This window comes from Podarcis melisellensis, assembly GCF_964234715.1.
Source record: "Podarcis melisellensis genome assembly, chromosome: 12".
In the NCBI taxonomy this organism is placed as follows: Eukaryota; Metazoa; Chordata; class Lepidosauria; order Squamata; family Lacertidae; genus Podarcis; species Podarcis melisellensis.
This window is the reverse complement of record NC_138544.1, coordinates 17,306,582-17,334,360: the sequence shown is the minus strand read 5'-3', so window position 1 is coordinate 17,334,360 and position 27,779 is coordinate 17,306,582. Positions and strand designations below refer to the sequence as shown.

At 44.4% G+C, this 27,779-nt stretch overlaps 1 protein-coding gene across 3 annotated transcripts in view; it reads right to left on the bottom strand.

Moving 5' to 3' along the window:
* The window catches only part of GADL1 (glutamate decarboxylase like 1), a 95,675-nt gene extending 79,850 nt beyond the window's left edge, over window positions 1-15,825 (bottom strand). The window contains exon 1 of one of the 3 annotated variants that reach the window (XM_081883295.1): window positions 15,629-15,825. In XM_081883295.1, coding sequence (XP_081739421.1) covers window positions 15,629-15,671 — 43 coding nt within the window. In that variant the 5' untranslated portion in view covers window positions 15,672-15,825. Of the gene's footprint in view, window positions 1-1,134; window positions 1,249-3,692; window positions 3,736-15,628 lie in introns of those variants that run through there. The other 2 variants (XM_081883294.1, XM_081883296.1) reach the window with 2 other exon arrangements.
* Between the last annotated feature and the right edge of the window lie 11,954 nt (window positions 15,826-27,779).

Here is a 27,779-nt window from a genome sequence, read left to right as displayed (position 1 = left end):
TGAATTAAACTATATATAAGACTGTCACAACTATAATTGCAAAATGGCAGGCAAAGCTCTGTGAGAAAGATGACAGTATTTGCTGATCCTTTTTTATATATCGTATTTTTCAGCGTATTGGATGCCCTCATGTATACGACGCCCATTTTTGAGGACTCCAAAATGTGGGGAAATTGCCCTGACTTGTTGAAATTGGGGGGGGGGGCGGAGGATTGCCCAGAGGCTAACAGCCCCACGTGTCTAACAGGCTGCCTATCAGCTGTTCCCTTGCTGGCAATCGCTGAGCTGGGGGGGGGGGCAGAGTTGAGCTTTTTTTGGGTGAGAGAGTGAAGCTTTTTTAAAATTACGTTTAGCACACTATTGGGGTGTGTGGAGCGTTGTGATCAATAAAATGTGTGTGTTACTCATGTGAACGTCCAAATATGCAAAACATCTGGGTTTTTCTCATCCTCTTCGGCAGCAGAGCATGAAAAAGGATGAGTGTGCATGTGACCTTGTGCATGTGCATGCATATATACAAAAATAGTGCATACATGGAGAGGCAGAGAGAGAGAGAGAGAGAGAGAGAGAGTGAAAGAGACTGATTGTGCACTGTAAAATAAAAAATTAAGAAAGTGTACCGTCTGGTGTTTCACAATAAAAATAGAGCAATAACTCACAAAAAGGGGATGGGCGCTTGGTGCTAAACAAACTGTCCCTCCATACAGAAGACCAAATTTCACTCGCTTAGTCAGATGGGTACATGAATTGCAAACTGATGCAAGAGAGGCTCAGCAAAAAGGAACAGATCAGTCATTTGATCAGCACACCCTGGCCTCTGCCATCAGCCAGGGGACCAATAGTCACCGGGCAGCTGTACTCCCTGCCTCCCAGTGAGAGCATCATGGCAAGCGGGAGACCAACCTGGTCCCATCCATCAGCCAAAAAGTTGGCTCCTCCCTGCCTGAAAGGACACTAGCTTCCAGGGTTCCCTGCGGCTGGCAGAAGCAAGGGGAAATGGCTCTCTGCTGAAGAGACAATGGCACCAGTTGACAGACTACCAATCAAGGAAAATCAGGCTGGCTCAAACTGGGCATAAGTGCTTTTAGCTCAACACTTTGTTCTGGCTTTAAAGAGCTGGTTTCGCACCGCTACCTGTTACTCCCCTTTCCTTGTGCGTCTTGTCATTTTTTTTTGTAAGCCTGGTGGCAGAATTCTCTCTTTGTCTCTCTCTCTATTGATATGAGCTGCTTTGAGAAACAGCAATTGTCTGCAAAGAGGGGTAAAAATATAGTAAGTAAATAATTGAATGCAGTGGTATTAGAACAATGCATATTTAGAGCATCTACATCTCTTAAAATATCACTATCCTTCATTACTTATTCATGGTAACTGCCAAGAGAAACAGACAGCGCTTCAGAATAGATCTCCTGTTGTACCAATTAAATTTTAAAGACGAACCACAATGATTTTAAGCTGAATGCCCTACAAGGAATATTGGTTTGTTGCCATCGTACCGTGCATTGTGTTCAAAAGCTTATATCATTATTTATGAATGGCAGGGAATTCACTTCTCATGCTGATTTCGTATAGTCGCCACTCTGTGAATTCACACTATTAAAATAATGGTCAGTCTCAAGATGAAACAAATACATTTCTCCATAGTAAATCTATTTTGTGTATTTGTCAAGCTACAAAAAAGAAAGTTTTGTCGACGGCAGTGTAGCTCCCAGCATGCAGCGCTCTGAAGTTTTCTAACGTGGTCAGAAATTTGCAATGCAGAAAAGTTAAGATTCCATTTGCACAGAAATAGCAGATGAAATACTTCTTTTTCCAGACTACATTGTTTTACTGGTGAGAAATTATGTGTCTGAATTGTTGTTGGCATCTGTCTGTCTCAAGAGACAATGGGGTATGCCTCCAGGGGTAAAGTCAAACTACTGTGCTAGCAGCACTGAAGGGACCTCCCTGGGGCAGGGCAGGGTCCTTGCCCAGATGTCAAGACCCAGCCTTGCTGATGTGGTCCAAACGTAAGCAGAGCAAGACGTTTGGCACCAGCTGGCTGCAGGAGTTACCAGAAGGAGGTGTACAGGGCGCCATCCAACCATTTTAGACTTGGATCCATGTTACATCCATGTTAGGATATAGTTCCGTTCCACCTTAAAACGAACAGGCATGACTGTTGTGTGTCACATGCCTGTTTACTTCCAGCACAGTCTGCTGGGAACTTCCGTTTGTATATTGCTTTTGCTATACTGCTGTTTGCTGGACACGAAGGGAAGCAGACATGTTTTTCCTTTGTTCCTGAACTATGCTGAATAAACGCCTGTAAATAATGCTTACACATGTCTCTGTCTGCCACTTCCGTTGTGAGAAGTTACTCACTCTGCTGACTAGAGCGTGCCAAGTCTCTAAAGGTATCTGAGGCTTGTGCCGCTGTCTGAGGACTGGAGATCGCCCGGCTGCCGGCCAGTGGCTGGAGCCAGCCAGGAGCCTGCCAAATACCCCTCTCTCCATGGCAGTATCCCAACACTTCACCCAAAGATATCCCCGCAAAGCCGCAGAGGCTTAGGATCAGAGTTTTTCTTCTCCCAGATAGACCACCTTCCCAGGTTGACATGCCCCATCTAAATGTGTCTGAATGCCAGGGGTGTAGTGTCTGGGGTGGCAGGGAGGGCCAGGGCTCCAGGCACACAATTTTGGTGGGGGCGTGAACCAGGCACCTCCACATAGGCGACCCCAGCCTGGCCCAGCCCAGTGCTCCTCTCCAGCTGCCAAGGGCCACGTCAGCCAGGTGGGCTCCCTCCTACATGGGTAGGCAGGCGGCTTAGTGCAGCCCCACTTTGCTCTGGTGGGAGTGGGGCCACTCCAGCGCATCACGGTCCCAGGAAACCATGGCTAGGTTTATCCTGGTATGCATATTCAGGTACAAACCCAACTTAGTCCACATTACCAGTATAGGGTTATAGGGTAGTGGTAGTGGTTGCAAATCAGATTAAAATGGGATAATCTGGGAAGGTATTTTGGTTAAGAGTGTTATGTGGCTGCTGCGCAAAACTAAAACGTGCACCATCAGCAGCAATACCACAACAAACTGCAGCGCACAAGTGCACACATTTAAAAAACAAGAATGTATAAAATTACAAGCAACAGTAGAGGTTGTTTCGCCTCTTACATAACACGTCATAAAAGTCCTAAGAATAAATACTAGGTAATCCTCATACATCCACTGTATAATGGAATTTCAATAAAACTGCAAGCTCTTGATGCTAGAGAACTCACAAATTATGATACAAGAGTAGCTAAAAAAAAGTTTAAACCCATTGCTTTGTTTAGCTGTTGCAACAGGATTTTAGAGACTTCCAAAACATGCAACACAATACTAAACGTTTTTACCCAGAAGTAACCAACTAAAATTTCAGAGAGTACCTACCTCCCCACATGAAAGTATACATGGAACTGCCATGTTTTAGCACAATTCTATACATGTTTACTCTGAAGGAAGTCCAACTGTGTTCAATGGGGTATACTCCCCAGTAAATGTTAGATCCCATTCAGATGTGTGCAAATCATCTTGTTTTATTTATTTAAAATATTTATATAGCGCATTTCCACTGCAGAGCTTACAAGCCTACACAATTCAGATAACACACATGTCAAAACAAGTCAATTGTAACAAACAGCAGCAGCTACAAATGTAAACTCTTGGTTACCTTTCAAATAAATCCATTTTAACTTCATTAACATCATAAGCAGCCATAATATAGTAAGAAGCCATAATGCTGTGTTCCAAGAATCTGCATTTATCAATCCCTGTGGCATGTTTCCCCGACCTCAATCTACAAACTTCAGACTTATGTGACATCATTGCTTGCCCAAGCAGATTATGCAACAGGTCAATGCTTGAACAAGCACACAGTGCAACATGAAAAAATATGCACAAGTGAAAAAATAAATTTTGGTATCACTGCTTTGGATACCTGAGCTTCTGGAGCTCTGGAAATTTCTCAGGAGTTCTTCAATAAGAAATTAAATACAGTGGTACCTTGGTTCTCAAACGCCTTGGTACTCAAACAACTTTGAACCCAAACACTGCAAACCCGGAAGTAAGTATTCCGGTTTGCAAACTTTTTTCAGAAGCCGACCGTGTTCCGTTTTGAGTGCCACACTTCCGTTTTGAGTGTTTCGCTGAGGTCTGTCTGTTTTTGCTATTTATTTTGCATTTTTGTTTTTGTGGCTCTTCTTTGTGACTCTGTGGAACCCAGGTCAGCTACTGACTGATTGTGTGACTGCAGTACATTGTTCATTGCTTTCATTTTATGGATCAACGGTCTCATTAAAAAGCAAAATTCATGTTAAATTGCTGTTTTAGGAGTTGTTATTAAAAGTCTGGAATGGATTAATCCGTTTTGCATTACTTCCTATGGGAAAGCACGCCTTGGTTTTGGAACGCTTTGGTTTTGGAACAGACTTCCAGAACGGATTAAGTTTGAGAACCGAGGTACCACTATAATGACAGTGCTTCTCCCTCAAGGCAGCCTGCCACCCCTGATCTTGCCCTGCAGTGTTTAGAGTTAGAGAGAGGTTTTGCTGTATTCAATGCATTCTGAGTTCACACTGGGCTGCAACGTGGCCTAAGAATCCTGGCCAGCGACCCTCCCGAACAGAATAATCTCGCCCAAAGTCACGATGGTTGTGTGCATCTTGCAATTTCTGGGTTACTCAGGCATGCAACCTAAAACATTCCCCAGGACTTTGTAACGGGCAAGAATTTTGTGGCAGATGCACTGAGACTCTTTGGCAGACAAATCAATATGGGAAGAGTTCCCTGAAAGCAGAAAAGTGTGGGACATAATACAAGGGAAACTGCCAGAGGCAAGAAGAAATCGTAAGCAAAACAGGAAATGAACTACTCTGGTTGTTTTAATATTCTCAGTTATTTAAGATATAATTTGAAAAATTAAAAACTGAACCGTGACTTCTTCTGACATTTTAATGGCCAAATATATCACAGGAAGTTGCCTTATACCAGGCCCATATCTCTTTCCCAGCAAGAGCCAGGGTGCTGTTATCTGGCTGCCACCCACAGGATAATTAATCATTCAGGCATAAAGCTTTTCTTCAGGAGAGGCCTGGAAGCCATTTGCTGCTGATCCCTGTTTTGGATTACTTTTAAATGAACTGCTGTAGTTTTCCATACTTTAGTGCTTGGTGTTCCACACATACCACTGACTTTTACCAAGGCACAAATCCTACACAGAGACACACAAAGGGGAGGGGAAATTAGCTTGAATTACTTAAAGCAGGAGAGAGAGAAAAATCTGGCACATAAAATACAGCTTGTCTAATAAGCATGAAAAATTGAGTTAATGTGCAACAACTATCCCAATGCATTAATGTGATAGCAATTTCGGAAGCTTAATTGACAAGATAGTTTAATGAAGTATAGGATGTTAATTTGTCATTCGTCGTAAGTTTTCCTTAATACCATCTCACTAAACTTGACTAGAAAAATGTGAAATGGAGGATTTCCCCCCATTATACACATTCTTGATCCCCCCCACACACATACATTTCTTTGTCCACTGTTCAGCTGGTACAGTCATACCTTGGAAGTCGAACAGAAACCGTTACGGAAGTCCTTTCGACTTCCAAAACGTTCGGAAACCAAAGCGCAGCTTCTGATTGGCTGCGGGAAGCTCCCGCAGCCAATCAGAAGCTGCGGAAGCTACGTTGGACATTTTAGTTCCAAAGAATGTTCGCAAACCAGAACAGCGGCATTTGGGAGCCAAAATGTCCAAGTACCAAGGCGTTTGGGATCCAAGGTATGACAGATGGACACCATTAGCTAGACTTCCTAGGTATAAGAAGTATGCCTAAGTATACCTTAGGTAAGACCCATGTATAGCGAAGCCATGACAAACTCACACTTGTAGACAATGAAGCTCTGCTCAGAAAAGACCCACCCAAATTAACGAATGCAAGTTAGTCCATTCATTTCAATGGGCCTAACTCTTGCATATGGCTAGCACTGGACACAACAACCCTGTTCTGTGGTCTTGACGTGCATTAAAAAAGCAAGAGATTTAGCAAGGTTCAGTTCGGCAGATCACAGTTCTGTAGCCCTGTGGCTAGAACCATGACTCCCTGTGCACAACTCTTGATTCTGGAAATGCCACCTAATATCCTTGACTCTGGGTTTTCTAGTTCTCTGTAACAAAGACACACAAACCTATCGTAAAGTTCGCGGCTCAAACTGGTTGCAGCACTCAAGGCTTTGTTCATGGTAGCAACTATTTGATGGAGGGAAGCCGTTCACTCTTGCCATGGGTGAACCTCACAGCCAAGCGGGGCCTGTTTTAAGACTTCCTGGAAATTGCAGCTAGTTAAGGATGCTGGTGCGGCCTGCTAACTAGAAAATAAACATTGAGGCTTATAAAGCTACGTTCCTTGTTTCAGGACACAATGAGTCGGTGCTGCTTTTTAAAGCTTTGCCCTATATGCCTTGGGACCAGTTATGCTGAACGATAATTTCCCTTCATGTCAGCCTGCCTGTCTGTTACTATCTTTTTTGAGGTCCACCTCCAGGTGCCCCCCAACATCTGAAGCGAGGCAGCAGATCATACCAGTGGTGGCCCACTTGTAAAATGATCTCCTTTGGCACATACTTCACCATATTTATTTTCCCAGGCCATCAAATACTTCTACTCATTCTGGTACTGGTGTTGTGCTGCTTCCATTCATTATATAAAGTTCTTTTGTGTGTGTGTTTTAAAGTGTTCTGTTTTATTTACTATGCTGTAAGCAGCTCACCTCTCCATCATTACTCGACGGAAGGGATTACGTGGCAAATTTTATACACCTGTACAGCTGATCTAGTCCGAAGATAAACCCACAGTAAAATCCAGTAAGTTCCTTCAATGACTTATCCCTCACTGCGAGAAGTGAAGCTACAAGGAACCAGGCAGAGGGCCTTCTCGGTGGTGGCACCTGCCCTGTGTAACACCCTCCTATCAGATGTCAAAGAGATAAACAATTACACAACCTTTTGAAGACATCTAAAGGCAACCCTGTATCGGCAAGTTTTTTATGTTTGATGTCTAGTTGTGTTTTTATACTACGCTGGAACTCACCCATAATGGCTAGGGCAATGCAGTCAGATGGGTGGGATATAAATAAAATAATAACTATTATTATTATTGTTATTGTTAGGGATCAGAACAACATTTACGGGATGGGTATTTCTTTTTTAAAGCTCTTTGAAGCTCTCTGGAGGGTTATGCCCATTGATTTGCCCTTTTAGGAACAATAAATCTCTTTCCAAGTTACACTTGCCTCCCTCCAAGAAGACACAGGCTATGTCCCTGTTATGTCTGCACCTATATTTAGCTTATATAGAAAAGGTCACTTTTACAGACTGACCCATACTTGGAGCTCACACTTCAGGGCAAGCGTGAGCTTTCTGTGACAAAAGGCTCCTTGTCAGAGTCAGTGCGCATTCAAGCATTTGTACTGAAATTAGATATAAGCACTGCTTGAGTAAGTATAGGGCCTGGTTATGTTGCAGCACTGAGTTTCCAAAAGCAGTAACTTTCTGAACAGAAGCTGTTACATGATGCAACTTAAGTTGACCCAAAGAAAAATGCTTTGCCCTGTTGGAAACTCTGCAAAGAGAAAAAGCGATGTTACAAGTGTCTTATTCATTTAATTGGGGGCTGGCACAGGATAGGGCAAGGCTGGCATACCAAAGGGTCAAATGCAACTGGCCCCAATGATTCCCCCCAGCTGACCTTTTTTTTGCACCCACCTCAAAAGCGTTTGCTTGGCTGGACTGAGTCTCTGTGATAAATTGATCTTGCTCGCTGATGGGACAATGGAGAGATGCGTGGGCAAGGATAGAAACCGCTGGCTCTGATGCATAGTGTACTATACAAAGGTAAGAATCACATCCATTGTTTACTGGGATGTGAACCCTCCTCCACCCGCCAAGAGTTTCCCATTCCCGTGGTAAATGGCACTTCTTACATTTTTATCTCACTCGTCTGGAGCAGGGTTGATAGTTTCCCTCTACTTATCCTCCCAACAGCCCTGAGAGGTAGGCTAGACTGAAAGAGAGGCTAGCCAAAAGCCAATGAGAATCTTCATGATGGAGCAGGGCTCTGAGAAGTCTCTCCTTGGTACAATACTAGTAATCACAATGCTAAAAGTAAAGGGACGACTGACCATTAGGTCCAGTCATGGACGACTCTGGGGTTGCGGTGCTCATCTCGCTTTATTGGCTGAGGGAGCCGGCGTACAGCTTCCGGGTCATGTGGCCAGCATGACTAAGCCGCTACTGGCGAACCAGAGCAGTGCATGGAAACGCTGTATACCTTCCCGCCGGAGCGGTACCTATTTATCTACTTGCACTTTGATGTGCTTTCGAACTGCTAGGTTAGCAGGAGTAGGGACCGAGCAACGGGAGCTCATCCCGTCACGGGGATTTGACCCGCCGACCTTCTGATCGGCAAGTCCTAGGCTCACAATGCACACTAGCACAATGCTAGTAGTGTTAAAATTTCCATTTGCCCTACGCAGCATGTTTCTTAACACCTCCAAGAAATGGAGGGTAGTCTTTGCTATCCCATCACAATTGCAGGAAAGCAAGGAGAACCTTCAACCGAACCACACTATAAAGACTTGATTTAATTGCTAAAGTATGGAAAGGAGATTCTACTCCCTCAAAATTAAGACTGGCAGAATAAAATGTTAGAATATGCAGAGAGAGCAAGATTGACAGCAAGGTTTTGAGACCGCACTGATCAAATACTTAACAGAGAGTGGAATATTTACAGAGAATGCTTAAAAGAACATTGTAATAATCTAAATTCTTCGGTAGGCCTGGATTGATTTCTGCATGAAATAAGAGAACTTTACAAAATTAACACAACCAAATAACCTAGGAGAGATAAAGTAAAGTGTGCAGTTGTAATGCAAATTAGGAATCACAAAGGGGGAGGGAGGAGGGGAGGTTGGAATTCGTGACATGTGAATTCAATCTTTTCTTTTCTTTTTAATGAGTGTTGATCATGGATTGCATATTGTTGATCATTGCGTATTGTTTTGTTTGGTATTTGTTTTTAAAACCAATAAAGCATTTTAATAAAATATACATATTTCAATTGAACCCAACCCAACATTCAACATTTTCCATTACAAACTATATAGCCTAACTCTTCTGGCAGTGCACACTTTGCCTGTGTTCAACACACAGCATCCACATCTTCCAGTACATAGTTTAGACTGCAAACCTATCCAAATAAACTTATTGGGGAGTGAGCCCCATCGAATGTAAGTTAAGTTTGCTTCCAAATAACCCTGCATAGAATTCCTCAGCCTGACAACCTTTTATGAAGTTTAAATGCTTTCTTAGGTATCACAGAAGCACAGTTATTTTCTACCTTTTCAGTTTGATGTGCCGAATAAATCAGCCATCAATGTCATTGTGTCCATAGCTATTTGAGTCATATAGGATCATCGTGGTTAGATTATTTAAATAGTCCTACTACTAAAACATGGGACACGGGTGGCGTTGTGGGTTAAACCAGACATCCTAGGTCGATCAGAAGTTCGGCGATTCGAATCCCCGCGACAAGGTGAGCTCCTGTTGCTCGGTCCCTGCTCCTGCCAACCTAGCAGTTCGAAAGCACGTCGAAGTGCAAGTAGATAAATAGGTACCGCTCCAGTGGGAAGGTAAACGGTGTTTCCGTGCGCTGCTCTGGTTTGCCAGAAGCAGCTTAGTCATGCTGGCCACATGACCCAGAAGCTATACGCTGGCTCCCTCGGCAAGTAAAGCGAGATGAGCGCCGCAACCCCAGAGTTGGTCACGACTGGACCTAATGGTCAGGGGTCCATTTACTTTTACCACTAAAACAGCTGGGAAGAATGCTCCAGCAAAGGAAAGAGATTTAATATACATTGTAAGAAAATAGATACAATATATGGATTACAAGCAGCCCATGGGGGTCGTTTAACCGGCCCCCGAACCGAGCTGCCTGCTCGGCGAGTCCCCGCACACTGAGCTAAACAGTGCGGGGACTCGCTTCCACGGGGCCGAAAATTTCATCTGTGCAGAGGCAGGCCAGAAATCGTCTCTGTGCAGACGCCGGAAATCGTGGGCGCGCAATCTAGCCCACAGAGGGTTCTCCGCTGGAATGAACCGGCCCAGGCAAGTAAAACCTTGCTTACCCCTGGATTACAGGGTACAAAAGTTTCATTGTTCATTTAGATTGAATCACTGCTTAGATCTAAGGTATGGAATAACTCACTAACTCCTTGTTTGGGGGGGGGGGTAACACTTCAATTGGTGCCAAGGGATCATTCCAAACTGTGTGTGTCTGCCTGAGGGATGGTCATCAATATGTCTAGTTTTTGTACAGAAAGAAGAAAAGAAAAAAGCCATGTTGGCTATAAATTATTTTAAGCAGCTCAGTCCTGTGTGCCTGTCTCAGATAGCACTCTTAAAATCATGAACATTTCCCCATAGTTTTAAACCAAACCTTCTCCACTTGTAAATCTTCAGGATACAAATCAACGAATTTAAGTTACAGTACTGTACAATCGGGTGGCACTGTGGCTTAAACCAGAGAGCCTAGGACTTGCTGATCAGAAGGTCGGCGGTTCAAATCCCCGCGACGGGGTGAGCTCCCGTTGCTTGGTCCCTGCTCCTGCCAACCTAGCAGTTCAAAAGCACGTCAAAGTGCAAGTAGATAAATAGGTACCACTCCAGCGGGAAGGTAAACGACGTTTCCATGCGCTCCTCTGGTTCGCCAAAAGCAGCTTAGTCATGCTGTCCACATGACCCGGAAACTGTACACCGGCTCCCTCGGCCAATAAAGTGAGATGAGCGCAGCAACCCCAGAGTCGGCCACAACTGGACATAATGGTCAGGGGTCCCTTTACCTTTACTGTACAATCTAATGAGGAGCCAGGGTGGAGCTACCTTTGTGTTTGCTTCCAATTCTCTTTTTGCTGCACCAGCTTGAAGTTAGCGCAGTGGAGGGAGCCAGATTGGGCTTTTTCACCTAGAAATTGGCAAGTTTTTAAGCCAATGAATCAATAACTGGCCCTGCTCCTCCACAAGACGTTTAACACTCCCTTTTGGGAACCTTCTGTTAGTTACTGCAACCACCCACATTTTCATCAGGTGTAGCAGAGTTCACTATCAGCAGAGAAACCCACCTCTCGGGTCCCTGACTCCTTCCAGGAGCAGTTAGGACTGCATGATTAACTTAAGTCCATTGATTTTATTGGCCTGTCCATAGTAAGACTTAATTGGATTCAACTCAGTATTTTCAAGCAGTGGGACCCCACACACTGTTTTATTGAGCATTCGTCTCAGTTTGTTTGAAGGGGGTTTAAATGATGCTGAATCTAAAAAGAGGCTCACAAGTTTTATCTCACCCTTCCCAAGGCATTTCCACATCACACTCCTTATCAGAAAAAGTCTGATCTTTTGGGGGAAAGGTGTTTTCTTTTTCTTTTCTTTTTTCCAAGTCTCCCCAGTGACTTGTGCAATCTTAATGTGCCAGAAAGTGATTGAATCCCATACATCAGAAAAGTGATAAGTTTCCTCACATATGGCTTTTTATCTGGGCGAAATCAAGTCAGTTGAAAGAAGCAGAATAAGTACCTTGGACACCAGCATGGACTAAACGGAACTTAATTTTATAGGATTGCTACTTTGCATTCATATTTTTCCATCGAAGAAAGCTGACATCAGCAGGAACATTAAACACATCTATCTAGGCCAATTCATTCTTCACTGGCACACAGAACTGTAATATATTAAAGGGGCATGCTGTGCCAGGCAGTAAGATCATTTAATTTACTTGTTATATGTCTAACAAACATTAAAAGCAAAGCTAAACTGTTATTTTAACTACATTTGTGTTCAAACAAGACTCCTGAGTCTACAGTAAGAGACGCCAAGATAGTAACTTTTCCAGCTGTACATAAAAGAGATTATGTTTTTGTCCATGGACAAAAAAATCCAAAACCACCAAAATGGGTTATTAATTTGGAAAACACAAACGATGGCACCTTGGCAACAACAGGGGGCACTTGTGCAAGGGATTTGCAATGAAACTGGACATGCAATATTCAAGGAAGGGGCCACAGCTCAACAGTACAGTAGTACCTTGGTTCTTGAACGCTGTGGTACTCTTACATTTTGGCTCCCGAATGCCGAAAACCTGGAAGTATTCCAGTTTTCTAACGTTTTTCGGAAGCCAAATGTCTGGCACGGCTTCCGCTTGAGTACAGGAAACTCCTGCAGCCAATCGGAAGCCACGCCTTGTTTTTTGAATGTTTCGGAAGTCAACCAGACTTCCAGAACGGATTACGTTCAAGAACCAAGGTACAATTGTATTGACGAGGCTAGGGTTGCTATATGTTCGGAATTTCCTGGACATAGCAAGAATACAGCTATGAAAAATAGTGTCCGGGCAAAAATCGCCAAAATGACTGGGAAAATCCGGAGGCTTGGCAACCCATGAAGTGTAGATTATGGCGAAAACTTCATTTTTAAAAGATTTTTTTTGGGGGGGGGAAATCCAACCAACTCAACCTACAACTTTGCCAAACAAAACTGGATCTTCCATTTCTGAAATATGGCACCCCTAAACAGGGCACATGCTTTGAGTTCAATCCCTGGAAACACCATAAAGGTAAAGGTAAAGAGACCCCTGACCATTAGGTCCAGTTGTGGCCAACTCTGGGGTTGCGGTGCTCATCTCGCTTTATTGGCCGAGGGAGCCGGCGTACAGCTTCCGGGTCATGTGGCCAGCATGACTAAGCCCTAAGCCGCTTCTGGCGAACCAGAGCAGCGTACAGAAACACTGTTTACCTTCCTGCCAGAGCGGTACCTATTTATCTACTTGCACTAGCATGCTTTCAGACTGCTAGGTTGGCAGGAGCAGGGACCGAGCAACCCCGTTGCAGGGATTCAAACCGCCGACCTTCTGATCAGCAAGTCCTAGGCTCTGTGGTTTAACCCACAGCGCCACCTGCGTGCCTGGAAACACCATGCAGGGTAGGAAAGATTGTCATCTGAAACCCTGGAGTGCTACTGCCATAGTGGCCTGGTTTGCACAACCACATTGAGCCACAACATGGCTCAGAACAAACTTACAGGCTCCTGAAGAGGAGGAACACACCTGCCCCATAGATGTAAATCATCTTGTCTTCCCACAAAGAATCCTGGGAACTGAGGGTGCTAAGAATTGCACTTCTGTGAGGGGGTCCCAGAAATCTTTGGGGTACACCATGACTGTTACAGTGGTGCAATAATGCTTTAAATGCATGACCAAGATCACAGCTGCTTTTACTCCTCCCTGGTCATTCTGCTGCACCATGCTGAGCTAAGCCATTGAAGGACAATGGGTTGTCTGAACTGGATTCAAAGTTCAGCGCTCCCAAACAAACCATGCACCTCAAACCATAGGGTAAACTTTGGCCTATGGTTTGCATATGAAATACCTGGGTGTGAATTTTTACGAAACTCGCTGGATGACCTGTGCTTTATCATTATGTCTCAGAGCAAGTTACTGAATTGGGAAGACGGGTGCATGGAGAAAGAGGAGAATCACGGAATAAGTTCCTTAAAGGAAGGACAGGGAAATAAAGCACGTGGCTACATTATGCTGCTAAACTAGCAATAAGGGCTTTCATTAGCAACGTCTTTGAAAAGCTGTTTACCAAAATTAAAGTTAGTAAAGGAAAACGTTCACACTGCTGAAAGAAAGCTCCACACACTCTGGGAAATACCTGGAAAACTCATTTGTATTTCTCAGTTTTTCACTATCTCTAACCTTTTGAAAGCTTAATCTTCATAAGTGTGCAGTATGAGCAATACAATGGTATATTGAATTAGGTGCTCCAAGTCCATGGAAACGGGTGGCTTGGGCACACCCAACTCTACGTAAGACTGCAGCCTATACCTGCAAGTGTGTTCACCCCTTATAATACATTTCCTCAAACAGGTTTCAACCTCACAGTACAAGTCAACTTTTGGGCCAATCCTACCCACAGCCAAGCAAAGCTGCTAAAAACTAGATGGAGCTCTCCATTTCCCCAGTGGACCAAAGACCTGATTACACTTGCTACCTGTAAGCAGGTTGCTTATAGATGGACAAATATGCTTATTGCATGGACAAGTATAATGGAATCTGGAACGCGTTTTTGCAAAATACAATAGGTTAAAAATGTGATCAATTGTTATAGCAATATACTATACCCTATATCCCCTTTTCCCTCCCCCCTCTTTTAAAAACTTTTAAAATGTATTTAAATAATAATAAAAAAGAACTGGATGGAGCTACCTGGCAGCTAAACTCAAGCAAGCCCCACGAAATTTTAAAGAGGCGTACACTTGATTGTGACTAGGATCGCTGCACAACTCTTGAGGATGCCAGTGTGGTTAAATGCAAGAACTATTTACATGGCCTTAAAACATTGGCAGTCCATATAGATTCTGTGTAAAATGACGCCATAAACTCTATGCTGCGGTCTTCTCTTTGCTGCGACTGTATTGTAGAAACTAATAAAAATTAAAATATCCGAATGAGTGTGCATGCACACAAAAGCTTATATCAGAACAAACTTAGTTGGTCTATAAGGGGCTACTGGACAATTTTGCATTTTATTTATTTTATTTTTATTTCGACTGCGTCAGACCAACACAGATACCTACCTCAATCTAAAAAAAAAATAATGCAAGATCTTTGGATCTGCCAGGCTTCCATACCAGTTGCATTCTGATAAAAGCACTGGACTTTTTTTTTTTTTAACCATCTCCTCTGGGGCGTTTCACTAAGAACTTCGTTTTTGTGCCCATAGCAACGTGAATACGTTTTCTTGCACTATTATCATCATCATCATCATTGCTGCTGCTCATTATTTAAAAAGGACACGCCCACTTGCTAAAAACTGGGTGGATTGTGGGCAAAGTTTTGGGTTGCTGGGTTCTCTCCCCACCCCCCACTCCCCCCCCCCCGCCTCTGAGGGTGTGCGTTTGTTTATACTAAGTGGGTGGCGGCGTGTTTGGGCTTCCCCTCCCAGGCGCCCTTGCAAAGCCAGAAGTTAATGGTGGCGACTGATAAGCGCAGGAGCACCATTAGTCACTTGCTGCTCGGGAGAGATGCCTGCTTCTCCCCCCCCCCACCCGCCCCACGCATGCCTGACTCCCACACACGCACACTCCCCCCCCCCGCCCGCCTGGAGGAGTTCTTGGGGAAAGTCTGCCCCGTTTCACCTCAAGCTCTCCATTTACTTTGCTCGCGCGCCACGGAGGATGCTGCTGCCCAAGGAGGCGCAGCCGGGAGAGTCAGGTTGGCGGGGAGAAGGAACACCAAAAGCGCCTCACATACACACCAAAAGCACCACACACACACACACAACCACACAAATACTCAATAAAGCACCCAGAACAAAGAAGCGTCCCTGGGCCGGTGCAGTTCTGCCTGCCGCCAAAAGGCACCGTCCGCCTCAGGAGCGCACAAACGCGACTCCAAGCGCGCACGACTTCGCTCCTGCTGTATCCCTCAAAAAGGAGGTTTTTGAACCTCCCCATTACGAGAAATAAAGCCTCGGGGCCAGTTTGCTTCTTTACCCTCCTCCTCCTCCATCATCATCCCGCCTTCGTTGCCGTTCATTGGGCGCCGCCACTCCTTTTTGGTCAGAGAAAGAGGCGGTGGTGGTGGCGGCGGCCGCTGTCGCCGGGGCTCCGCGCTGTCGCCTAGCCGCCGAAGCCGCGACGCAAATGGCTGCAGGTGGAATTATAGCCGGGCTCCTCGGCGCGCCGTGCCCGCCCCGGAGCTGCGCTCGGCTCCGCCCTCAGGCGCTCGGCTGGACTCCTGGTGCCGCCGCCGGATTGCCGAGCGAGGCCGGCTATAAATACCTCACACGAAGGCGCGGAGACCCTCCTGCCTGCTGCCTGGCGGGGGGGGCGGGTTGAGCTGAGGGGACGTTGAGGGCAGAATTCAGGGGGCGCCACGAGAGAGAGAGAGATTTCCATTATTTTCTTCGGAAATTTGACCTGTCCCCAGAGGCAGGAGCTAGCCCCCTCAATAAATACATTTTTAACCCCTCTTCCGTGTCTCACGTGAAAATACACAGAAAGGAAAGTTGCATGGAGAGGGTCAGCTGTCCCCCCCAAAAACATTTTTCCCCAAAAAAGCATTTTTTTGCAAGAAAAATACGAGGGGATGGGGGGCAAACCTCTGAAGTGGTTGACATTTGGAGACATAATGAAAGTGCATTATGCAGGTGACACTATCCTAAGGACTATGTTGCAGGTCTTCTGTATGAAGTCTGCCATGTGCCCAGGGTGGATTCTAACAGGGTTTTGTTAAGAAATGCTTTTCATCTATTTATCTTGGCTATATATTAGGTTAACAGGCCTATAATTTATTGACGCCCCCTAGCTCCCTTTCGAAAAGTATGTGCTAACACCAGCTGCCTCTGGAAAGTAACATTTTGCTGGCTTTTTTTGTTTGAAAACCAGCGGTTTCACTTGGTGCCTGCTGCAATACTACTACCTGTTTATTCCCCCTCCTTGGGGGGGGGGCTACCTTACATTTGTAGGTGTAAGTCTATATTTGTGTGTGCATTTATTTATTTATATCTTAGGGCAGTTCACAACACAAAATTGCAATATAAAAAAACTACAAAACGGAGAGTACAAATAAGAAAAAACAACCAATAACCCCCCCAACACATTTAAAAGGGCATCAGATGTCAATCTGCCAAAGGCCTAAATGTGTATAATGAAGGCATTAATTGAACCTCCCCAGGGAGAGCATTCCACAAATGGGGGGCCACTGCAGAAAAGGCCTGGTCTCGTGTTGCCACCCTCTGGATCTCTCGTAGAGGAGGAGGCACCCGAAGAAGGGCCTGAGAGGATGATCTTAGAGACCGTCTAGGTTCATATGGAGAGAGGCAGTCCTTGCAGTCCCAAGCCATTTAAGGCTTTATAGGTCAAAACCAGCAATTTGAATTGGGCCAGGAAACTAATTGGTAGCCAGTGCAGTCAGACCAGGATTGGTCTAATATGCTCAAACCATCTTGCCCGGTGAGCAACCTGGCTGCTGAATTCTGCATTAGCTGAAGTTTCCAAATCATCTTCAGAAGCAACCCTACTGTATAACGCATTGCAGTAATCTAACCTAGAGGTTACCAGAGCATAGAATGCCACTTCTGAAATGAAGCATTTCTTGCCTGCTACAGCTTCAGCATTTTACTATCTGTATTTTAATAGATTTGTTTTATAACCATAGGATTTCACTGGTTGTTGTTGTTGTTTGCAGCATGACCCCTGTGACTAGAAATGAAGGTTGTGTGCTCATTATCATTTACTCCAGTTCCAGTGCACTCCCACTCCTAGTGTTGGAAGCCATGCACACATGATGTTAGCCACAATCCATATCTACCTGTTGGAAACATACACCGGAAACCACCTTCCATTCAATTTGAAGATGTAAGCCACATTCACTTTGCAGTTAAGGTGGGGTGTATACATTTCAGACAGCTGCTGCGCATGCGCAAATGACAACCGGGGCCAGCCCCCCACATGAGGCAAGGTGAGGAGACCACCTCAGGCAGCAGGATCCACAAGGGCAGCAGATCCTGATGTAGATCTTTACCACACACACACCCTTGTTACTGATGTAAATCTTCACTCATCCCTTCTTTCCTGGCAGGGAGGGAATGCCATTTTGTGGTTCGCCTCAGGTGCCAAAATGTATTGGGCCGGCCTTGATGACAACACATGTTTAGATGGTAATTTCACAAATAAGGAGAGCGAGGGTTGCAGGTGCAGGGAAACCAACTGGTAAGATGCTTTGCATGAATACACCACTGCCCTTGTCTGGTGTGTACAGCAATGTGCAAATGCAAATTGAAACAGAGCTGGGGAGTATGGAACAACCTGATTGCTTCTGAAGCTGCAAGTTCTGCCGTGCAGCTCAGTTGGTGGGATGGGGTGAACTTGAATCCTAAAAGATGAATTGCTCCCATTTATATTTTGGAGGCATGGGCCTAAAATGCTGAAATAGTAACTCGCTCAAAGTCATTGAATCCCTCTGTTGCAGAACTGCAAAGATGCCATGTGGGTAAGAATGATTACTATCTTAACACTCAAGGAAATGTGATGGGGAGATGTACCCCACTTGTCTATTTTGAGTGGATAAGGAAATCGAGACTAAATAAGTGTGACTGATCCGCCAACCAGTATTTTTCCCCTCAAGGCTGGGTGCACACATGCAGATAAATTAGGTGGAAGAATGCTGAGGTGGTGAAATGGACTATAACTCTTCAGGCAGAAGACGTAGGATAACCCCTAATGCTCCCCCATGTTTGTTTGCTTTCAATCCCTGCAAAGAGAAAAAATTAACGTCCGAGAGAAAGGTTGCAAGCCAGCACTTCACTGGATCTGACCTGGTGGAATGCTCTGTCCCATGAGACTAGGGCCCTTCAGGATTTAACCTACTTCTGTTGGTCCTGTAAGACAGAGCTATTCCGCCTGGCCTTTAATTTGAATTCAGCCTGATCTTTTATTTCCCTTCTCTTCCCTCCCCCTCCACTTTTACGAAGATTACCCGCTCTGAGACCCCACAGCTAATTCTCCCCTGGCCTCCTCGCTGGCCCAAGTAGGACTAATTCAGCCAGCTAGCCCTGGTGACTATCTAATGCTTATTAGATTGATGTTTCCCAAATTGATTTCTGCACTTTGAATTTTATTGTTATTCATGTTTTTATACTGTATTTTATGCTGCTTCTACAATTAAGTGTTTTAAATTTGTTCTTAGCTGCCCTGAGCCCGGTTTTCTGAACCGGGAAGGGCGGGATATAAATAAGAATTTATTATTATTATTTTTTATTATTACTACTACTGTGCTGGCTGTTTGTTGTGATGGAGTTAATGCAGGGCTAAACTGCAACTCCCACCACCCCTGCAAATTTGACCCTAGTGGCATGGACTGATGGGAAATGGAGTCCAATCACATGTGGCGGACTACAGGTTTCTCACCCCTGACACAGGGGCGGGCATTAATGTGATCTTTCATTTGCAGACTATAGTGGTTCAGAGCATCTTAGCACAGCATGCTACTCCTTTAACGTTCCGCAGGTGTGTAAACTTTTGCCGCTGCAAGCAAAAAAATATTGCAAGTCCAGATCTTATAATAACAATGGCTCAATCAAATATAAAGTAAGGTTTAAGTCACTAATCTCATTTTCTGGCTCGGAAACTGAGATTGAACTGGAATGACTTGCTCAAGATGCCTGCCCGATACTATTTTCCTTCCGTAGTAAACAATGGCAGAGCTGCAGTCTCCTACACATGAGCAAGTCCCACTGAATTCAGTATGTCTGAGTAGACATACATGAGATTTCAGTGTCGGGCACTCTGTGACCAAACAGCAATTGTTCACAGACACTTGCGCCCCCCCCCTCCCGCCCACTGATCCACCATGAGCTCTTCAAACAAATATTCTGGAGGGGGCAGTTTGCATTCCACCCTTTTGTGAGTGGGCATTGAAGAAACAAGTGCAGCATTCTTTCCGAGGATGTTTGTAGAATTTGCAGCTAAATTAGTAGGTAACAACAGTCTCAAAGCAACTTAAATGAGGGCCTGTGGAAATGAAAGAAGAAGGGGGGTGGGAACCAAGAGTGTGATTGCAGCTGAGTGATTGAAAACACACACAAAGCAAAAGTCCTTCATCACCGGGGAAGAAAGCTTGCCTTTAAATTAATCCCAGATGAGACATTCTACCTCCCTCTGAGCTAGCTGGTAACAGCCTCAGGAAAATGCAGCAGCACCATCCTTCAGCATAATTGATGCTGTTTTCCCTCTTAAACCAGCTTAAAAAACCACATTGCAGATTATAGATATTGCTCTTTTCTTATCAGAGAAAGGGGTTGAGGATTTTACGGCTTTGGGAGGCAAGCACACTGATCTAGGCTAGAAAGTTCTTTGTCAACAGTTTCTTACCCCAAAGTACTTAGTTCTTCCCTGCTGATTGATTCACCAAATATTTCAGAAAATGCCTTCTTCCTTAATTTTACTGACTCCCCCTCAGTCAACTCATTTCACTAATATGTAACAAAAGAACTCTGAGTTGCTTTTATGTGTATACTAAATGCTTGCTTGCCACATTTTTAACACTCTGGCCTTTTGGACATAACAATAAACCATGGATTGTGTTACATATACAAGTCATGGCAAGCCTTTGAAACATGTTCTCTCCCCACCTCCTTTTCGTTTGAGGCCAGGAAATTAGAAGATTCTCTGTTGTTGTTTTGCAAACAAATAGGGGAGAAGCTATTGACAAATTAAGGTAAAGGTAAAGGGACCCCTGACCATTAGGTCCACTCATAGCCGACTCTGGGGTTGCGGCGCTCATCTCGCTTTATTGGCCGAGGGAGCCGGTGTACAGCTTCCGGGTCATGTGGCCAGCATGGCTAAGCCGCTTCTGGCAAACCAGAGCAGCACACGGAAACGCTGTTTTCCTTCCCGTCAGAGCGGTACCTATTTATCTACTTGCACTTTGACGTGCTTTTGAACTGCTAGGTTGGCAGGAGCAGGGACTGAGCAACGGGAGCTCACCCCGTCGTGGGGATTTGAACTGCCAACCTTCTGATCAGCAAGTCCTAAGCTCTGTGGTTTAACCCACAGCGCCACCCGCTTGACAAACTAAACTGCACCTTGTTACAAACTGCAAATGAAAACAGTCAATATACAGCGGTACCTCGGAAGTCAAACGGAATCCATTCCAGAAGTCCATTTGACTTCCAAAATGTTCAGAAACCAAGGTGTGGCTTCTGATTGGCAATCGGAAGCTGCGGAAGCCACACCGGATGTGCTTTTATATACTGAAGACCTCCTCAGTCGTGGCACTGCTGGGGTGTTCAATACAGCACTGGCCAGCCCAAAGACCTCAGCTTCATAAGACCCCATACCTTAGTCATGGCACCCCTACATGCAGAACAAGGGGCACATGAACCCAAGGCTTGCTACAGTTCATCCACACATAACAACATACCAGGCTGAACCAGGTTTATATGTTTATGTTTGTTTATTTATTTTAAAAAAACTATGATTAGTTCCGCCAGTCCAAAGTTTAATTAAAATAAGGCAATGACACTATGTTCCCTGTATCAGAGCCAAGGGGGTCAACTTGAATAAAATATTGACAGGGAGGCTGGTGAGCGCCACCCCACATAACTGACCACAAGATGCAGAGCACACACACCATTTAAATGGCAATGCCCACCAACTTTTAGGGCTCCTCAGGTCCCTCAATTATGTTAGGGGGCGCACGTGAAGACACCTCAGCCTCTAAGAGTTGGCTCCTATTTCAGAGACAAATGTTCTTGGGCAGCCATCTTTGGCCAAACCAGTGCTCCTTTTCTAGGAAAAGAGATGCTGGAGCTCATCACGAACTTCTCCCTTGTTCTCTTAGGATGACAATGGCGCCCACTTGAGAGGTGCCAGAGCTGAGCTCCTGCGGGCACCGGCTGGGAGAAAGCCCTGGGCTGAACATTTAGTGGACTGTTTAATGTCACAAAGGAAATTGGGTTCTCTTGCTCACTCTTCTAATCCTTTCTCATCAACAGAATACAGCCTTCGAATCTACACAAGTTTCTTTCGTCCCTTCCCTATTCAAACAACTCAATCTCCCCACCCACCTAGCCTATGAAGGATACATTCCATTCTTTCCTTAGGCATTGGGGGAGATATTTCCCCATCCGTCGTCTGCCTCCTCAGTTCCCTAGCGCTCAGCCTCCTTCACTGATCATATATTGCCTCCTGTCCCTATTCTGTGTTGAAATTTATCTTCATTGTCTCTTCCACTCCCTACTCCCTACTCCCCAAGATCTCTCCCCAGATCATGGCCCGCAGGCCTAGCACTCCTGCAGTATATCACCCCGATTGCACTTCGATCCTGTGTGAGAGGCATAGCTGTCAACTTACAGATTTGAAAATAAGGGACCAGCAGCCTCAAAAATAAGGGATCAGCAGCCAAAATAAGGGATTTTCCAAGCACAGGTATGTTCAACTTCTGAGCCCCTCTGAGCCAAAGGCAAAAAGCCCAGCCAGCAGCCAAACGAAGCCACAAGCCTCAAGGAAAACCACCGTCACCTCTCCGCTGGGAAGCGCTGAGCAAAGGCGAGTCCCCAGGCAAAGCAGCCGATTTGATCAGCACAAGGCATGCAAGCTCCACCCCCCCAGTCGTTCTTAGACTTCTTATTGGGTGAGCAAAGCAGCCAAGCAACACAGTCGGAGCCTCCCTCCTCCCTGACCGGCAAGGGGGGAGGGAGAGGAGCTGCTTCCTTTGAAACTCGGGAAATTTAAGGGACATCATCAATAAGGGACAGCAGCGGGACATGGCGTTGGGATAAGGGACTGTCCCGCCAAATAAGGGATGCTTGACAGCTAGGGTGAGAGGTTTTCTCCCAGCAAAGCCGACAATGCACTTCCCTCATAAAGGTTGCCAACAACATTTCCGTATCCCCTTCAGCAGTAAGAGTGTTCCGAACTCTATAGCTGTTATTGCTAGGGGGTGGGGGGAGGGCAGTGCAGAACAAGGGGGACAGAGAGAAGGAATAATGGCTAGCAGCTGGGTCCTAAACAAACGATGGTAATGCTAGTGAAGACCTGTTGGTAAAATGTTAGGGAATTACAGTGCCAAAGCATTCGGAGATTACTGTATTTTGCTCGCAGGGGATGAAGATAACCGGACGTGGGTGTTGATGGTGTTTTGAAGGCAGAAGATACTTTATGAAAACATTCTTTTATAACGGTAGCTTGGCAGTGGAATCAAAGAAATGGAATTTAAAATAAAGAGTGGGTTTAGTGTGAACAGCGCTATTGTATTATTTTATAGCAGAGTGAGATAAATACGGATACGCTTTAGCAAAATGTCTACAGACAAGAGAGAAGGGAAAGTTGCCATACTGGCCTGTAAACAGGAGAAAGGGCTATTTAGGATAGATTGGTTACAGGATGAGTGTCTCTGGCCCATAGCTGTCAACTTTTCCCTTTTCTTGCGAGTAATCCTATTCGGAATAAGTGAATTTCCCTTAAAAAAGGGGAAACATTGACAGCTATGTTCTGGCCTCTGTAGTTCTTTCTAAGCAATTAGCCACCCCCCCCCCATTTTATTTTCTCACATGCTAGTATTGAGTCTGTAGCATTTACTCCCATGCAGTTGCTACCTTTCTGGAGCAATCAAAAACAGACAGCCTCCACCATGTGAAAGGATAGTAAGGAAAAAAACAACCAAATCAATCTGGCTACCTGATCAATCTTCTGCTATTCAGGTTGTACATAATTCTTGTGTGCGACGCCTTTTATAATGGTATTATATTCCATCAGCAGGGGTTCTTACTTTTTATCGTTTTAAATTAATATTGCTAAACATTTCCAACTGCTTTACAAAATAAGTTGAGCATGAAAGAACTTATGTACTGAGCTGAATAGGATCCAAAATGCAGCAGTCTGATTGGTCCTAGAACAATAGGATTCAGAATGCAGCAGTCTGATTGGTCCTAGAACAATAGGATCTAGAATGCAGCTGTCTTATTGGTCCACAGGAGCCACCCAATCCAGCTCCAGGTGGAAGTGAATCCGCAACCTGATTGGCCTGCAGGAGTATCCTGGAATAAGCCAATCACGTGGGGCCCATTGTGTAAATAATGTATATAAAGCAGACATTCTGGGGGAACTTCCATTCCTCCTCACCACTATGAGCTGAATAAAGAGCATGAAATCCACTCTCAACTACGAGTATATTTCAGAACTAATAATCATATTCAAGGCTAAGCGACCCTGAGGGCAAATGGGACATTTCCTTCTGGGGTGGCCTGTCCTATTTTCGCTGCCTGAGGTGAAATGGGAAGGGGACGCCCTCGCTGAAGACTCACTTACCAGGGTTGTGCGGTGATGGCTTCCAGCTAAATCATGCGAAAGTTCTCTAGTTGGTATCTTATCACTTTTCCACTTTTGGGCTACAAGTATCCTGGCCGCCATTGTAGCATACATGAAATTTTTCTTCTCCTCTTTCAGGAGATCTTGACCCGTAATGGCAAGACAAATTGATGGACTACGCCGAAATAGCCAAATTGACTGAGAGACTAAGTGATAAAAACAACAGGGACTTTGAAAAAGAATGGGAACCATTTATGATGTATTTACAGAAATATTGTAAAGAAATGAACTCACTAGCAGGATTTGACACTTACAATTACAAAACAGAAAAGAGAAAGGACTCAGTTTAGAGAATACGGTATTAAGGTATAATTAAAAAGCAGGGAAATCACTATACAACAAACCAGAGGAGGAAGTTGAGGTAAGTCGTGGGGGGGGGGGTAATTGGGTCTGTGTGTATATTTGAGATGATAAGATTGTGATGAATATAAAAATGTAAAAATCCATTTTTAAAGAAAACCATGCAAAAGTTCCACAAGATCTCCTGGGCAGCCACACAACCCCAGAAGTGGAAGGGGTGGCAGGTGGCATGGAGCCCCTACCCTAAGGAATTCTACCACCCAAGGTAGCTGCACACTATTAACTCTATCCGTGCCTTCCACTTCCCAGTGGCACCCAGGAATAATAGCTACATGCTGCTGCTGCTGCTGTCATTGCCGAGGCTAAATTTTGTACATTATGAACATTAGTTTTATATCTGTAAAATGGAAATAATAATAATTATCTCACCATTTTGATCCATGAAAGACTGGAAGGCTGTAGACCTCCGGGTTGGCGCCATCACGAATGGCGGACTCCCTCCGAGCTCCGGAGGGAGCCTGCTCGGCAGGGGTTGGGGTCCCACCGTGCCGGCGACATGGGGACCCTCAGAAACCATGGGCGCTGAAACCCATGGACTTGGTGACTCGGCGGGCACTGTTTGCGCCCCCGACCCGCGAAGGAGCCTTTTTAAAGGCTCCGGAGCGGGGGACGGGGGGTGGTGTGGTACTATGAGTCCTCCGCTTCCCCTGCCGAGCGAAGCCGCATGCCATTTGACGGAGAGCGCTGACTTCTTCTATTGAAAATTTGGACTAAAAAGAATAACCCGTGAGTAATTGGGAAATCGGATTTAAAAGAAAAAAAAATTAATTTGGAACGAGCGGGGGAGGTGCAAAAAGGAAGTCCGTCTCCCCCTGTTGTAGAGAATTTAAAGCAAGGATTTGACAACTAAGATCGAGAGAAGGGTCTACTTTTTATTGATAACGTTATTAATTTCACGAAGGAAAATTACAAGACTGCGCTGGAGGAGAAAAGTGGAATGTGTGAGCTAAAATGTAACACCCCCCCCCCGGGAACCGGGAGTGATCCGTGAGAGCGCCTGGTGAGGAGATATAGAGGCTTTGACAGCTGTCAAAGTAGCTGTCAAAGTTGGAGAATAAAAAGAGAACTTTGTTACGATGACCTTGCCGGTTATATTTGTTACAATTTGGATATAAATTGTTGAAAACAAGGGATAACAAGTTACTTTGACTCTTGGGTGTGATCTGGAAGGAAACTGAGTTACCATAATCCCTCTAGAGGGGGCTTTGGGACACTACAAGTATTGCTGTAAGTGGAAAAATACGCATGGAATTGAACAGGACTTTTTATCTCCTGGGAAAACTGCAGAAATGAAACATTATTTTGTCTACAGAGGTCTCTACACTAAAGGAGACAATAGATCTATCTATTGAAGAATGGAAGGGACTTGACACAAGTTTTTGTTCCTGAACAAATAAAGCCTCTGTAGAGGAACTAGAAGCTTTTGGAATTAGAACGTTTTTGCAGTGGAACAGGAAAAGAAACCAGAGGAAAGTGAGGAAAGAGAACAACAAGAATTGGACAAAGCTGGAAGTGGGAACATTTGGGACATCCAGATTTAAAAGGTCTAAGAAATAAAATTTGAGTTTTACTCTTAAATATAGAGATCTGGATGGAAAAAAATGGACCTTCTTGAGATACAGTCCTTCCAAGATTGGGTGTTCGAAACTAAAGACTACCAAAAAGATGGCAAAGACTATTAAAAAGACGGCAAAGTGGAGCTGAGAGAGATTTGGATATAGATGTGGGGTCTCCAGGCCGACAGCAGACATTGATGGACATTGGGGATCATAACCGGGAAAGGGGGGAGGGAAATTTGGAATCCAAAGGGTGTAAAATTATACTTTGTTCTTTATTTTTTACTTCATTCTGTTCTGCATATTAAAGAGGGGAACTCGTGGAAGGGAACAGGGGTCGATTTTAGGGGGGAAAATATTTTTAACATTGGGTCAATGATAATAAGCTCAAAATTTGGGGTAAGAACTTGCTGAACTAATTTAATGGAATTGGAATATAAGAGGGGGTGAGGTGGGGAAGTCCTGGAAAGATGTTAATGAAAATAAGGCCTAAAAGTAAATGTTCTTTTTTTTTTCTGTTATATTTGGAAATTTCAATAAATATTATTTTTAAAAAAAAAAGACTGGAAGGCTGTAAATACCTTACATTTTATTTATTTAGAAAATGTACAGACTGTTCCTTCGTCCAAAAATGGATTTCAGGGGCAGTATGCTTAAGAATTTAAAATCTACAAAGTAATTTTGAAGCAATACAAAAGATTATGCAAGCATACGGTAAAAATGAGAGGAATAAAGCTAGTTAATTAGTTAAAAATACAATAAATACATTTAAAATGCCTGGAGGTGTTGTTTTTTTTTAAAAAGTTTTAACCTGGTGCCTGAAAAAGCATCTCCACCCCCATCATTCAGCCCAGACACTGAGGCCCAGCTCTGAGGACGTTCTGGTGGTTCCCTTACCGTAGAAGTGAGGTTACAGGAAACCAGGCAGAGGGCCTTCTCGGTAGTGGCTCCCACCCTGTGGAACACCCTCCCATTAGATGTCAAGGAAATAAACAACTATCTGACTTTTAGAAGACATCTGAAGGAGCCCTGTTTAGGGAAGTTTTTAATGTTTGATGTTTTATCGTATTTTTAATATTCTGTTGGGAGCTGCCCAGAGTGGCTGGGGAAACCAGATGGGCGGGGTATTAATAATAATGATGATTAATAATAATAATAATAATACACAACATTAGTGTAATGCGTAACTTCCTTGGAAGGGCGTTCCACAGATCAGGTTCCAGCCCAGAGAAGAGCCTATTTTGTGCACGTACAATGCAATTTTCCAATAGATAAAGCATAGAGAAAGGACTCCCTTCATCATACTATACGGGAAGATTGATGTGGAGCGGCACAGTCTTTCATATATGTGGCGCCCAAACCATTTATGTCTTTAAAGCACCTTGAACTGGGCTTGACAGTGTATAGGCAGTCAACGTTGTTCCTTCGGAACTGACGTAACAGGCTCCATCTAGAGTCAGAATCCTTGCAGCCAGATGCTGCACTTTAAAGATACGATAGCAATTGTTAAGAAACTCGAATTCTTTTCTGAAAAGGCGTTTAGAATAAATCTTCACTGTGAGCACATATTAAAACAGGGTTAAAGCACTAGAATTAAGGGCCAATTAAGAACATTAAGGAATAAATGGAGTGTTGTTGCGGACTTTTAAAATTACTATTACGAAACCCGAGTCAAGACAATCGCGTAGTTTTGTCTCATTATGCTAAGCTGGCTGGATTTCACTTTGGCTGGAAGAGCTTAAGGAGGAGCTGTAGGAGGTGGTTGGTAGCACAAAGCAGAATTAAAGAGATGCAGCCCAAACCTTCACAAGCGCTGCTAGACAGAAGCTGATAGTTAATTCTATAATGCAATATTA